General features: G+C 36.3%; 2 protein-coding genes across 2 annotated transcripts in view; one reads left to right on the top strand and one right to left on the bottom strand.

Moving 5' to 3' along the window:
• uts2r2 (urotensin-2 receptor 2) overlaps nucleotides 1–3,065 on the top strand; it is a 24,789-nt gene extending 21,724 nt beyond the window's left edge. The window contains exon 9 of the mRNA XM_048169862.1: nucleotides 1,167–3,065. Within this exon, the coding sequence (XP_048025819.1) occupies nucleotides 1,167–1,303 (137 nt within the window). The 3' untranslated portion in view covers nucleotides 1,304–3,065. The remainder of the gene's footprint in view (nucleotides 1–1,166) is intronic.
• On the bottom strand, nucleotides 323–15,265 carry LOC125254988 (urotensin-2 receptor). Its single transcript, XM_048169861.1, has 2 exons — nucleotides 12,268–15,265; nucleotides 323–1,342 (listed from the first exon to the last, which is right to left on the bottom strand). The coding sequence occupies exon 1, from the start codon at nucleotides 13,381–13,383 to the stop codon at nucleotides 12,301–12,303; it is 1,083 nt and encodes a 360-aa protein (XP_048025818.1). The 5' UTR covers nucleotides 13,384–15,265; the 3' UTR covers nucleotides 323–1,342; nucleotides 12,268–12,300.

The following is a 15,265-nucleotide window of genomic DNA, read 5'->3' as shown; positions in this document are numbered from 1 at the left end:
ACTTTCTTCTAGTCTCCCATATCATTAACTGCTCGAATCAGTGTTAAATCATAAATACTAACAATACGAACTTATTTTAAACTATTGCTCAATAGGTAGAGTGGAATTTATATAGAATATAACAATCCAGGTTTTCATTCCTCATAATGGTTCCATTTTAATGAGTTTTTTCCCCCTTTCTTTCTTTTTTTTTCTTTTTTTTTTTTTTTAGTAATTTTAAGGAATAAATATTTAAGAACAAAGAAATTCCAAATGATTAGACAATTTCTTAAATAAATACATTTAAAACAATTTATGCAAAAAGTATGCTTAAACAATTGGATAAAAAAGTCAGTTTTATTCATATTTACCAAGGGTGCCAATATTTGTGAAGTCCACTGTAATTTATATTCAGTCTTTTTTTTTTTTAATTTGCTTTGCTTATGTAAATGGCTTTGTATGTCATACTTTATAGTTTCCCAATAAGCCTGTTTTTTATAAATGACACATTGAGAGCTCATTTGCTCTTCTAGGACTGAGCATGTTGATTAGTGCATTACAAAGTCATACTTTTGTTGACACTCCTAAATCATGCATGTTTTTGTTGGCCATTTTCTCCACTTTCACATGAATCCCTTCCATCCTTTTTCAATACAGAATTCCAATTGCATTGCCTAATACTTCCGATTTACTCTGGCTTCTGCAGGGTCTATGTTGCATTATGGATATTCCTCCAGCAGTTCAGTCCAACATACAGCATTTATTCATAGAATTTTACACATGCATTTCCACTTTTGAAAGTCGGCTTTTAAAAAAAAACATGAACATTTAATGAGATTTGGTACAACTTTCATGATCAAGAATGGTCTACAAAGGTCAGTTCCAGGCAGACATAATGGAGGTAATTTACATAAATCTAACGTAATTTACATTTAAACTTGCACAATTTACATTTACTTTCTGCTTCTTAAAAAGTTTGTCTTAAAAAATTAATTCAAAAATCCATCCAAGCTAAATTATGTGTGCTGGAACAATGAAATGCAACAATAATTGTCAAACATAAACATTTAAATTCAGGGGGGGAGCTGTAGAAAATCTGTAGAAAAAAAATGCAGTTTTTCAGGATATCACTACAACCTTTTTCTTGTTTCTTTCTGTTATCTTCCCTCTCCTTTCATCTCCTGCAGGTCGAGTTTCATTCTTCTCATCTGGTTCTGAGAACCTCCACCATGTGGAGAAGGTCGTTTGGGGCACACGATATGCCATTACGGTGTCCTTCACATGTGACCCCGATTACGCCATTGATGACCCCTCCCTGGCGTAGGATCCACCTGGCTCAAAGGGACCGATGAGTGACAGGAACCTTAAGGCAAACACAAAGGAAATTGCTGAAACGCTCTCATCTGGCACTTTCAAAAGTCGGGTTCATGAAATGATAAAAGCCCTTATTGTCCCATTAGAAAAATGTTTGGGATTTTCTGTGCTCAAATGGGTTTTGTCTCCCTTCATGTTTTTAATTTAAGAGATGTTTTTCAGGAGATTCACTTGAACAGCCGTCGTTTTGAAGACACGCATCTTGTGGGTTTGACTTTAGTTCTGAAGGTGCTTATTTACAATTGAATTCTCTCTTTCCTGGCTGTACTTCACTCTTTAAAATCTTTTATATTATTAGAGTTAAATCACTGTCTAGACAGACGACACAAGTGGGATGATTGAACAGGTGTATGTAATGAAAACAAGGAGCTGGGAACCAGGTTGTCAAATATCTCTGCTTATGTCACCAACTGAAAAAAATGTTCTTTGTAGAATTGCTTTCAAAAACTTCATATGCTTCTAATGAAACATCAATGTATCAGATACCCAAAAGAACATTTTATTCCTTCAGCTATATCTTTCTACTTGAATGAAAGTTTTAAAAGAAAGCCTTTTTGATATCTTTGATAAACGAGTGTGTTTACTTTAGATGTCTCTCTTATTTGAATGTTTTTTTAACTTTCCAGTGCCAAGTATGACATTTTGTATTGTGTATCTGATGAGCTTTTGAAAACACATTCCCTCCTTCAAATGTGTTAGATTTAATTACACTGACATTATGTGGTAATAGTCAAGTTCAGCCAATCACAACACTTGTTTTTGACAACTTGTTTTAAGCTAATTGGCTTCTCTGTGTACAGGCCCAGTGCCAAAACCTGGATGCTCTCAGTTGAAGTGAGATTTAAAACAGAAGGTTGTTACTACTCTCATGTAAAGCATAGGTAACCATCAAAATCTTCTCAATGGTATGTTTTCAGACCTTATGCTATGAATCTGTTAAAACCTGTGGTGAATTTTAATGAATACAGTAGCATTTTTAGCAAGAATTTTAGACCCGTTCTGAATCCGCTTATACATTTAATGCCAGTTATTCAAATGCATGCATCAGCTTTATTATAACAGGAAGAGGAGTCTCTTTAGGCTCCTCTTGTTTGCTCATATGTGATGATTCATGAATTTTGGTTGATGCCTAATTTGCTGTTCTTGTTGCATCACCCGTAGTTTAATTGGAAATCTCTCGTTAGTAATGTTCCTTTTTTCAGTTGCTGATTTGTTCATGCTTTAGCTACTGTAAGGCTGAATATTAACTAGTGTGCAAAGACTCTTCATAACATGATCATTTCAGGTTTATGCAAAACAAGTAGGTTTTGCCAACAGCAATCACAGTCTTGTGTCTCAGGGCAGATCCCCTCAGCGACTAGGCTGAACCGTTGATTTATTGCCACTGTATACAATAGACTGAAATACAATCCGTCCATATCTTGTGGAGTTGCTTATTTATCTATGATGAGCTGCATTTGCATGTGATTATGGGGTTGAACATGTTGGATGTGCGTCATGCGTATAAATGTGCTTGTTTGTTTTGAAATAATGGGAGGATATATTGCTGTTTAAATGTTTGGAATAGGTACAATTTTTATCTCATGCTCATTGAGGGTGCATTTATTTCATCAAATATAAAATGGTAATATTGTAAAATGTTATTACAAAGTAAAATAACTGTTTTCTATTTTAATATATTTTAAAATTAAATTTATTCTTGTGATTGCAAAGCTGAGTTTTCAGTCTTCAGTGTCACATGATCCTTCAGAAATCATTCCAATATGGTGATTTGATGCTCAAGAAACATTTCTTCTTATTATTAATGTTGAAGACAGTTGTGCCACTTCATACTTTTGTGGAAAGTCATATTTTTTTTCACGAGTCTTTGAATAGAAAGTTCAAAAGAACAGAAATTACATATTTAAATGTTTTTCCCTGTGAAAAAAAGTCTTAATGCCTTAAAATAGCTTGAATGTAACACTACACCCTTGTCTCATTTAATATACACGGATCTATGAATATGATAATTAGCCCCGCCTCCACTCGATCGCACGAGCTCAGACGAGATCCACTCGGTCAACTTACTGAGGTAAACGCTGCACAATGGTATCATTTTTTTACAATGTCGGACACATAATGGTAATTACTATGATTAGCTCTTGCTTGACTACGATCAAACAGCTAATAATGTGTTGCTAATGTTACACAAACCATGTTCACATTCACGAGTCAGACAACTGCCTTCTAACAATCAGTATCCTTAGAAACGCTTTGAACAACTCAGAATGTCAGTGGAGAAAGGCCATATTGCCATAGCCATATTGCTAAATCTACCCGATATTTCATATCAACAGAAAAATATACCGGTATAGCCTTCTTTTGAAACTCCCTTGCACAGTCAGTTAATGATATGCTAAAGCCCTCCGGCACGTTGACGATTTCAAACCGCGGGTTTGATACTGTCTTTGGTTTATTGAAGTTTTAAAGAGAAAATACTCAGCAATGGTGTTAGGGTCAATGACGTGACGCTCATTTTTTTGTGTCCTTATAGTTTTAGTTAAATTTAAAAGGGTAAAAATTGCTAAATAAATGAACAAATTACTTACATACATTCTCTTTTTGGAGGACCAAGTCTAAAATTTCTGGTTTTAATCAATTTTGAGAGAATATTTTGGGATTGATTGCAAAAATGTCAATGTGGTGTAACCGTAAAAACTTGGTACCAAATAATTGATCTTGTTTAAAAAAGGTGAAATTCTCAATAAAACACCATATAATCTAGTTTGGCATAATCTTACATTAGAACAATTTAATAGTAAATAAAAATAAATTTAACACCATTGTTCTGAATATTATAAATAATTTGGGGAATCATTGGAGTCAAGTCAAATTCCTGAAGTGTCAAGGTGGTGTAACCACCACTCAAGGAGCCATTTTGTTAATATTGTGCAAGAAAACCACGTGACAGGAAATTATATCACAAAGAGGGACCCCTGGTGACACTAAATGCTGCATGCAAAGGTTAGTAACTGTCTTTAAAATATGAGATAATTTGACATTTTTAGGGTATGGTTAGGTATTCTTAGGTATACATGTCAAATGGTATGACCCCATGAATACATTGATAATTCATCATTATTATAAAAATGTGTATTGACTTTAAAAATTACATTTGAAATATTTCCAACAAGGCCATGTGCTTACATAGGTGTCCATGATAATACCTGTCAAATTTGATTTTAAATTGAAATGTCAAGTGGTGTAACCGGTTACACCATTTGACTTCTATTACAAGTCTTTCTGTTAGGGGCAAATTTAGTCAAAATCACTAGTTTATGGTGCTGATTAAAGATGTAATATAAACTAAACTACAATTTGGAACTATTTTCAAATGTTCAATGTTTTATTTTTTTGAGGAAGTGGTGCTTTAACCACAACTTTATTATTAAAGCTCTGTAATTCAGTAAAATAAAATATAATTATGTTGCACAACATTAATGTTTAGAACATTAATGTTTAACATTGAAATGTTTAGCTTCAATGCATATTTCTATTCCATTCACTTAAAAATGTAAGTAATCTAAAATCATGGAGTGATTGCTAACGAAAGATAAGCGCGTCAAACGTATCAAGAGCAGCTTTTATTATGCCGCAGTCGCTGCTTATGCTTCTTCAAGTCAAGCGTATGTGAGGTAAAGCAGCTCTATTTTATCATATTAGACACATTTGTGTGTTCACATTTGTGTGTTCACATTTGTTATGCTACTCTGTGCGTTCGCTCGGCAACTGCTATGAGACACTTTGTTGCACACTGCAGTCAACTAGATCCATATTAGGCTTGGTAAAACATGGTACTCACAGTAAATCAAGAAAACAAGGTTTAAACAATAAGACTAAACGTGTTTAGCTATATAATATGATTAGATTTCTGTCGACAAATGTATCCAAACAGTTGCTCATCTGTCTAATAAAACACATAATATATTAAAGCGTCTTTGGTGTTTCTGTGGTTTCGACAAAATAAAACCGGAAACCGAGATTAACGCGGGTATCATGTCATTGATAGGCGACGCATGGACATGGCTCGTGTCCTGGTTATTATTTCTCTAGGTTTAAACATTCTTGGAAACATCTGGCATAATATAAGTACACAAGTCAACAAAATATATAAAATTGTCCAAGTGGTTTTTTGATATTTGAATCCAAAAGTCTTATATATTGTGCATTTAACCAAAGACTACAATTTACATCTATAAAATACAATTCATTAAATTTCTAATATTTTATAATTAAAATGACATAACAGAGCCCCTCTTCCCCCAATAGATAAATCGATATAGTTTCAAGCAAGGAAACAGTGGCTCATCACAGAGCACAAGTGAATTTTGATCCTGCTATCAGATATTTTTTTCTTAAGAAATCATCACTTTGATGATTTATTGTTATTAGATATTGTTCCTTAAAGGGTTAGTTCACCCAAAAATGAAATTTCTGTCATTTATTACTCAACCTCATGTCGTTCCAAACATGTGAGACGTTTGTTCATCTTCAGAACACAAATTAAGATATTTTTTGATGAAATCTGAGAGGTTTTTTTAATCTCCCATAGAAAGCAACAAAATGACCACATTCAAGGTCCAGAAAAGTTGTAGAGCCATTGTTAAAACAGTCAACGTGACTGCAGTGTTTCAACCTTAATGTTATGAAGAGATGAGAATACTTTTTGTGCGCAAAAACAAAATGAAAATTATGACTTTATTCAACAATCTCTTCTCTTCCTGTCACTCTCCTCATGTAGGTGACGCAGTAACACGGTGAAGGCTTCCTTGTTTATGTCCGAATGCCAGCTCAGTATTGGCCCTCAGCTCAGATGACATCACGTGATCAGCACAGCGCATGCGTGTGAGACTGATGCAGGACCCGGCCAATAATGAGCTGGTGTTCTGACGTAAAACCTGGAGTTTCTGCACTGTTTACCATGTCAACAGCATAGGAGAATGACAGGGAAGAGACAAACAGTTTAATAAAGTTGCTATTTTTGTTTTGTTTTTGCACACAAAATGTATTCTCGTCTCTTCATAACATTAAGGTTGATCCTTTGCAGTCACGTCGACTGTTTTAACGATGTCTTTAGTACCTTTCTGGACCTTGAAAGGGGTAATTTCGTTGCTTTCTATGGGAGATAAAATGATCTTAATTTGTGTTCTGAAGATGAATGAAGGTCTTGTGGGTGTGAAATGACAAGAGTGTGAGTAATTAATGACAGAAATTTCATTTTTGGGTGAACTAACCCTTTAACTGTAAAATATATGAGACATGATTTCACTGTTCAGTACTATGATTATTTCTTGTTGCCAGATGTTGTTTTTCATCACTGAAACCACTTTACTTAACTTGCTGACTGTCATGCTTGATTTTCAGTGTCAATTTGTTCAACAAACAATGGCCTTTGGCTGTAGAAGCAACATGGTCAGGTGGTGTAACTGGTTTGTGTCAATTGGCGTAACCAGTATTTTTCATAAAAAATATAATTATATACAGAAAAATTAATGTGGAATAAAATGTTATCATCTAGTTTAGTGTAATAACATGACTTTAAACAATTTTAACATAATTTGTCAAAGATTATTTAGAAATCAGATGTGTTTTCAGCATGTGTCCCACCAAATATTGCAAAAACACATTAAAATTTACATTTAGAGATAACTAATAAAATTATTTTTCATTTGATATTTTAAATTGAAGTATATATTTCTATAAGTGAGCTTACATGCCATCTAGGTGGATAAAATATTTAATATTACTCATTCTTTGGCGGTTACACCATTTGACATTTTTAGGTACATTCATTCTTAACTTTAGTAAAAAATTGTGCAAATGTCATTTTTATCAACATAAAATCAACTTAGACACAATATATACATTTTAACGTACCTGATGCATGATTTTAAAACAGGTTTTTAAAAGATTTTTTAATTTCTCATCTTGCCGCACCATATTTGTCACTGACCCGTTAACTTATGACTTTGCACATAGTTTGTCTTAAAACATGTAAAAAACACCAGATAGGCATATGAACAACATTAAAAACTTGATTTTCACCACAGGGGGACTTTAAAGGTGCCCTCGAATGAAAAATTGAATTTATCTTGGCATTGTTAAATAACAAGAGTTCAGTACATGGAAATGACATACAGTGAGTCTCAAACTCCATTGTTTCCTCCTTTTTATATAAATCTCATTTGTTTAAAAGACCTCCGAAGAACAGGTGAATCTCAACATAACACCGTAACAGTTACGTAACAGTCGGGGTGTACGCCCCAATATTTGCATATGCCAGCCCACGTTTCCAACATTATAAAAGGCATTAGACAAGGGCAGCCAGTATTAACGTCTGGATGTGCACAACCAAATCATCAGACTAGGTAAGCAAGCAAGAACAATAGCGAAAAATGGCAGATGGAGCAATAATAACTGACGTGATCCATGATAACATGATATTTTTAGTGATATTTGTAAACTGTCTTTCTAAATATTTCGTTAGCATGTTGCTAATGTACTATTAAATGTGGTTAAAGTTACCATCGGTTATTACTGTATTCACGGAGACAAGAGAGCCGTCGCTATTTTCATTTTTAAACACTTGCAGTCTGTATAATGCATAAACACAACTTCATTCTTTATAAATCTCTCCAACAGAGTAGCATTAGCCGTTAGCCACGGAGCACTATCAAACTCATTCAAAATCAGAAGTAAACAATATAACAGTATACAATACTCACATAATCCGACGCATACATGCCGCATGCATGACGAACACTTTGTAAAGATCCATTTTGAGGGTTATATTAGCTGTGTAAACTTTGTTAAGGCACTGTTCAAGGCAAGCGCAAGCTCTGTGGGCGTGGACCACGGGATTTAAAGGGGCCGCAGCATAAAATCGGTGCGTTTATAGGCCAATTCACACCGCACCGACAAACGCCAACAAACACCAACAAACGCCAACGAACAAGTTGGCCGTTGGATTTAGAATTCTATGAGAAAAAACTGTCATGTTCACACCGCCCCAACAAACACCGACCAACGAGTGACGTCTGACTGGGAAAATTCCACAACTACACAAGTAACCATGTTAACAATATGTCAGGTTAGTTTACTATATTAATAATATAGTATCATATATATTTTCATTGTATTAAAGTATTGAGGCAAAACAAAAATACTAACCTGAAATCCGAAGCGCTGTAGCCATCGATCTGATCGTAACCTATTGCGGTGCGGTTGGTATACACCGGTTTTTAAACTTTTTTTAGCGCGACCCTTTTTATTAACGAGACCCATAAGCATATACAACCATGTAGCTAAACAAGTCAAAACGAATTATTAAAAAACGAAACTGAAGGTAAACCTGCGTTGCTCTCATGGTGGTTATAACGTTACCTCTCTCTTTGGGTGAAGTGGAGCAGCTGCTCTTGCTGAATGGCACGGATTGCACTATGGACTATTGTACCTTTTGTGTATATATATATATATATATATATTTATTTATTTTAACTGTATTTTATTTTTTATAACGAACAAGCTGCGATGTCACGTTTCCAGTGCTTTGTTGTGTGTGCGTGAGGCGCGGGCTCGATCAAACAGCTGTCTTTGCAGGGGACTTCCCTCATCGTCATGGCAACGGTTCGTTAACAGGTCAGATTACGTCAGAGTTGGTTGCCGTCTGTTGGAAAACTGTTCACACCGCGCAGACATTCCACGACCCGACAAACGCCGATTAAACATGTTCAGTCGGGTGAAAACCAACTCCGACCAACGCCAACAACGGCCAACAAACGCCAACAGGGGTATCACACCAAACCAACAAACTCCAACAGACGAGTTTGTTGGCGTTTGTTGGCCGTCGTGGGGGCGGTGTGAATTGGCCTTATAATGATGCCCCAAATAGGCAGTTAAAAAAATTTATAAAAAAAAATCGATGAGGTATTTTGATCTGAAACTTCACAGACACATTCAGGGGACACCTTAGACTTATATTACATCTTTTGAAAACATAATCTAGGGCACCTTTAAATGAATGAATGATTAAAAAGTAGTTACTGTCACTTTTAACCAATTTAATGCATATTTCCTTAAATATTACTGAAAACATTTTGAATGGTATAAATAGACATTTTGGCTTAGAGTAGATGCATTTACATAAGTGTAGGAGTGTCTTGCAGTATGTGCTTTTTTTTTTTTTTTTTTTTTGTATAGTAGTGCTAATGTAATCCTTTTAAAACCTTTTTAAAACCTTTGTTAATCTCATTATAGTCTTACATGTGTTATATAGTCCTGAAGCTTAAAATTTGCCTGATTATTGGCAGCTGCTTCAAAGGTAAGACTGATTTTCAAATGTAAATCACAGCTGATATATATGCCTTTTGGAAGAGAGGCTTTGCCAGTAGGCGTTACGGTTTTGAAGAACAGATGTTGCTAATTAAATGATGTAACAAAACAAATTATGGACACATTTGAGCTTGTAGTTTGACCACAAGCAATTCACAAGAAAGTCTGGATTGATGGCTACAGTAACACAATCTTCCCTCTGGCGATACAACGTTCCGTACCGTTTACGCTTAAGTCATGCAATTTCCTATGACTACCCACTTGCAGAGCCCAACAATAACACGTACGGCTAGATTGTGATTTATTTAATTTCTTGAAGAGACTGATAAATACAAAAGGAAATGTAAAACATTTGACTGGCGCCTTCAATCTGCGGTTGTGCAATTTATTATTAAAGGGGGTTGTTTAATATGAGTGCTTTCTCTTCAGTGTCTCTTGACACCAGACTCACTTCTTCCACTTTTGAGCTAATCTTTCCATGATAAATGATGCTTGACGTGTTTTGCCAGCACGAGGCTTGGCACTTTGTGCTGCTCAAGAAATCCCATAACTACTTATGACCCTGGTCTGAGAGTCAACCCCCTCTTGAGTTTGATGACTGCATGAAAACGTCAGGCCCCAGTTGTATGGCTTCTGTTCTTTCGTCTCCAGAGAAATAGAGACTGCGAGAATCAATTTTATCCTTCCACATCCTTGGTTCTGCCAGAGATAGATGGAGTGAATGAATATATGTCCCCCCCCCCCACACACTTTACACAACTGAAAGACTGTTGAGTCCTTACTGACATTGAGAACCAAAATAGAACACTGCAGGGGTTTGTTCTCTTAGCCGCCCAAAATGGATTATCTAAGCAACTGGCACGCTCTATTGTTAATCTTGATAATACTGATCTGAAAAACCATTATGCATTTCCTTTTTATCAATAAATACAAAATAATATGACCACAGATTGCCAGCATGACCTTTGTGGCAATTTCTTCTGATGTTCCTGACAAATTTACATGGTTTCTATTTTATAAGGATATTGAGTGTAGTGTCACCGTAGCCACCTGCTACACTTTTCTATATCAGTATATCCCAGAAATATGCCAGACTCATTGACTGAGCATAATGCATTAGTGTTTGAGGAACAGAGTTCAAATACATGAATATGCATAGGCCAGTTTAGCCCTAAGCGGCAAATGTCACCATATGGATTGTGAACTGGAAAAGCAATTTGTAGATGATTGTCTGGTGATTCATTTCTTGGTTCTAGTGCACAAGCACAGCTGAATGGACTACTGATGAGTGTGCTTAGTATTAGTACACTAATGTCTCAGATTAGTGGACCATTTGTTGCTTTCTATTGTCATTTGTTGAATGGTTTGTGGAATCTCACTGCGAGTTGGCATCTTTGTAAGAAATGAATCTATTTATTATTGCAATGATAAGGACCCCAATAGATTTAAGTGTAGGTTCATTAAACTTAATTTTCCAGGGTTGTACACCATTTCCCACCCCACACAGACACACTAAATTTGAATCCATGTCATCCACTTAATTACGGCTCTGTGGAAAATAATGTAATATTTCTGTGATAAGGCGCAGCGTTTTTACTTATGAGACAAGGAAATATGTGGGAAAAGTTACTCTTGGCACAATAAACATAATAGTTCTGATAACATGCATTTTAATTATATTTTTATTCAATGTTATTTGATTTTTATTAATGTGTGATTATACAGAATGTATGATAGGTACAGTATACTGCCATAAGTTATCACATGCTTGTCGAAAGAACCTTCCACTATACAGTTGTAATTACAAATGCATCACATTCAAATGCTAAAAAAATCTGCTTGTTGTTTATGAGAATTTGGTTATCAGATAATCTCAACTGGGGTATTTCTAAGGCCTTGAAATCAACACAGTCCTACTTGGATGTCCTTTGAATACATGAAACATGTTCAGAAAAGTGACATGACATTATTGGTTAAATTAGGTTCAAGCTAAAGAGGAAAATATGAATGAGTGATTTGTTTTGTGAATGGAGGACTTTTTTTCTCTCAGCATTTATCTGTAAACATTGTTCTGAAATAAAGGTTAGGTGATGGCCTTGATTCTTGATCAGTCTTAAGTGGATATTGATGTTGTGTGTAAAAGTAGCCTAATGGTATGATGTCTTTGGAGTTTGCTTGTTAGTAAAATGGAATGCTGAAAAAGAAACTAATGGCTTCTGGATATTATTATTATTAATAATGGTTGTAGTAGTAGTAAAATGACATTTCTAAAATCCAAACAGTCACTGTGCAGTTCTGTCAGATATCCCTTGTCATTTCTGTGAATGAATTCTGTTGTGAAGGTATAATGACAAGCAGTAGGCTACTGAGGACATATTTTTTTCGGATTTTAACACATTTTATTAATAGCCTAATAGTAAAGGGACACGAGGGGGGGGATGTTAATCTGTTTTCATATAGCCTATTCTTTAAAGCTGGAATGACTTTTTTATGAAAATCACCGAAGGGCACAGAAAGTTCCCCTAACTGAAGAAGCATGCTTACCTTCACACGATCGGGTTCAGCTTTCCAATCTCTTCACTGCATCACCTTTAACTGCGCCATGACAAGCGTCTCAGAGTGGAACTCAAACTGATTACTGGATGACGCAGACTTTCCCCATGAGTACAAGCTCGGTGGGCGCTTTTTAAACGATGACGTGTAGCGATAAAAACTCTTGTGGCGGTTTTTAAGATACTCCCGATAATTCTTGGTCAGGAGCGTGTACAGAAACGGATTGATGCAGCTGTTGCTGTAGGTCAGACTCGCCACGAGGTAATTGATGCTCGTGTGCGTGTGTGAGGCTAAACTGAAGGGCTTGTGGTACAGGGGGACAAGCTGCCATATCCAAAAGGGCAGAAAACACGCCCAGAACACGAGAACAATCGTGAAAATCATTATCAAAACTTTCTGTTTTGGCGAGCGCTTGCTGCTTTTGTTAATAGCCGACGTCCTTTGAGACTCCAGGTACGTCTTGGCTAGTCTGGTGTACAAGTAACCAATTACAAGCCCTGGCGCCATTATGCTCGTGCAGAACAGGACAGTCAGGTACAATTTGTACGCCTGGGGTGCCCAGGTGGGCGCGCACATCCTTTTCACCCCTCCATCTGCTGTTGTTTTAGTAGTCTGGTTTACCATGACCATCATGGGAAGAGTTAGGACGAGGGACAAAATCCAAACGCCCCACGCCATGGCTTTTCGATAGCTCTTGGAGCGTTTCACAGTATCCAGTGGTTTAGTCACTGCCAGGTATCGCTCCATGCACATCACCGTCAGAGTAAAGATACTCGCGTGCATAGTTAACAGGTCCAGACTCAGTAGTATCCTACAGCCCACATCCCCGAAGTACCAGTCCTTCAAAAAGTACGTGCACACCACGAAAGGAATCGTGGAGAGATAAAGAAGATCCGCGAGCGCCAGGTTGATGATGGAGATGTACATGGAAGTGGCGAAGCGTATGGAATGACACATGACTACCAGCGTGTAGACGTTTCCCGAAACTCCAACGATGTAAACCACCGACAGCAGCGTCCCGAAAGTCGATGTTATCACAAGCTCGTCCACCGAACCGGAGTTGCTACGGGACGGACCGCTGCCACTGCCAGACTTGTTGTAATTCATTGCGCTCGCGGTGAATGCGGAGCTCTGCACGGGAACTTTATGCCAGGTGCGCCAGACCCCACACACTGTTTGGATATTTGACAGATGTGTCTGAGCGCACTCGCCGGTGTCCGCAGCTCCTGACGTCAAACCGTTTCTCCGCACTTGCCTTTTGGCCACTAAATGTTTTAGAAGAAAGTTTAGAGACAACGTGCATTTATTTACGTTTTTTTTTTGTTTATGTCTTTTACTCGTTTCCCCTCAATATTTCTGGAAACAAACACCTGGTAAAAAATGTACATAACGCAGAAATGTCACACACACAAAATTTATCTGATGTTATCCACGTTATACATTCGTTATAAAAATTAATTCGTTATAAAAAAAAAAGTTCTAAAAAAATAAATAGGCTATTAATGGCTGCTTTACGCACAGACAAGTCTTTTTTTTTAAGATACCTTCTCGAAATGTTTATTCTGTAAAATATAGTCTATTTCGAAACATTTTTTCTCTTCTGAATTGGCGTGTTGCCTATGACGTTTAGTTATCACGACGTTTAGACTTTAAATTATCTCGGTGCATCTGACCTTGGGTTAGTCCCACAGGGATCTGCAGCTTTCTCATAAAAATCAGTACTGCAGACTAAAAAAAAAGACTATGTAGCCCTTGGCTGCAAAAATGAAACATTTAAAAGATAAATTACTTTTCTTTCCTTCTTTTTTTTTTACAGAATAATTCACAAAAGATGGTTTATTTCTCAAAAAGGGTTCAGATATGTGCTGCCTGCATGTTGTACAAATTCGTTTAGATTTAATCATGTTTATAGCTCAGAAGAACAAATAGGCCTATTCAACTAACTTTGTTTTTTACTGTCTGTTTAAATGTAAATTTAAACTTAATCTATGTAAATAATATCCAAATTGAATCTATGTAAATAATGTGATTCTGTGTAAATAATGTCAGAAATTTGCTTTGCACAAAGGTCAAAGAAGTAACAATAACATTTCAGGACTTTGTGGCCATGATTTCCTAGCTAAATAACCTAACCCCAATCTTTTTTCTTTTTCTTTTTTGTATATATGAATTGTTGAATTGTGATCTCGATGATATTGCTGTAATCTGATTTTCACTACCAAGAGACGATGTTAAATTCAGTTTATGCAATACTTGTTAGGCTTTGTGAAGCACCACACTTATTTCCCTAGTGTTTTGGGAGTTTTCTTGTTTCTGTTGTAGTTAAGCACATGGATTTATGCTTGGCGGCCCACATGCAGTAAATGTCATTTTGATATCGCTGTGTAGAACTTTGGTCAACATCTAATGTTGTTGATATGGACTATGAATAACTTCACTTTTATTATATAAAGTAGTCATATATTGGTACATATCTCTTGGGGGATATAAAGTAAATACCGAAGGTTAGTGATTTATATTAAAGCATTCACCACATTTCTTCTGCAATATAACTGTGCTTTATGTTTGTGAATGGAGCCTTCATTGATCTGAGTAGATCCTTGCACAAGAATGAAAGGCAGCACCTCATGCAGAGAATGTTGTTATATACAGTATACAGCATGTGCATGAAGTTAAGAGCTCTTTGGATATTTGAGTCTTGAGAGCACATGATTGGCAGGGCAGAACTGTAGCTTAACAGTGGGAGCTGAATACTGATTATGCTTTAAGCTGCTGAAGAGGAACTCGCAGACAAGTGGGCCAATTCACGTACACAAGGCTCAGAGAGTTGTTTGCGTATTTAAATGATTTGCAAAGCGAGACACTTCCTGTGACAATTCTTGGTGTTCTGATTAGTTGCATGACACAAGACACCTTGTTTTCTTCTTTTGGGAGTAACATTCTTTTCAGGTGTGTTAATGGGGAGCTGTCCATGGTGCTGTCCTGCATA

Source organism: Megalobrama amblycephala, linkage group LG20 (genome assembly GCF_018812025.1).
Source record: "Megalobrama amblycephala isolate DHTTF-2021 linkage group LG20, ASM1881202v1, whole genome shotgun sequence".
NCBI lineage: Eukaryota > Metazoa > Chordata > Actinopteri > Cypriniformes > Xenocyprididae > Megalobrama > Megalobrama amblycephala.
The sequence above is the reverse complement of the archived record's forward strand: the minus strand, read 5'-3'. Positions and strand labels throughout refer to the sequence as shown.

Excerpts from the sequence above, each read along its gene's own strand:
- LOC125254988 (XM_048169861.1), bottom strand. The coding sequence starts at position 13,383 with ATGAATTACAACAAGTCTGGCAGTGGCAGCGGTCCGTCCCGTAGCAAC.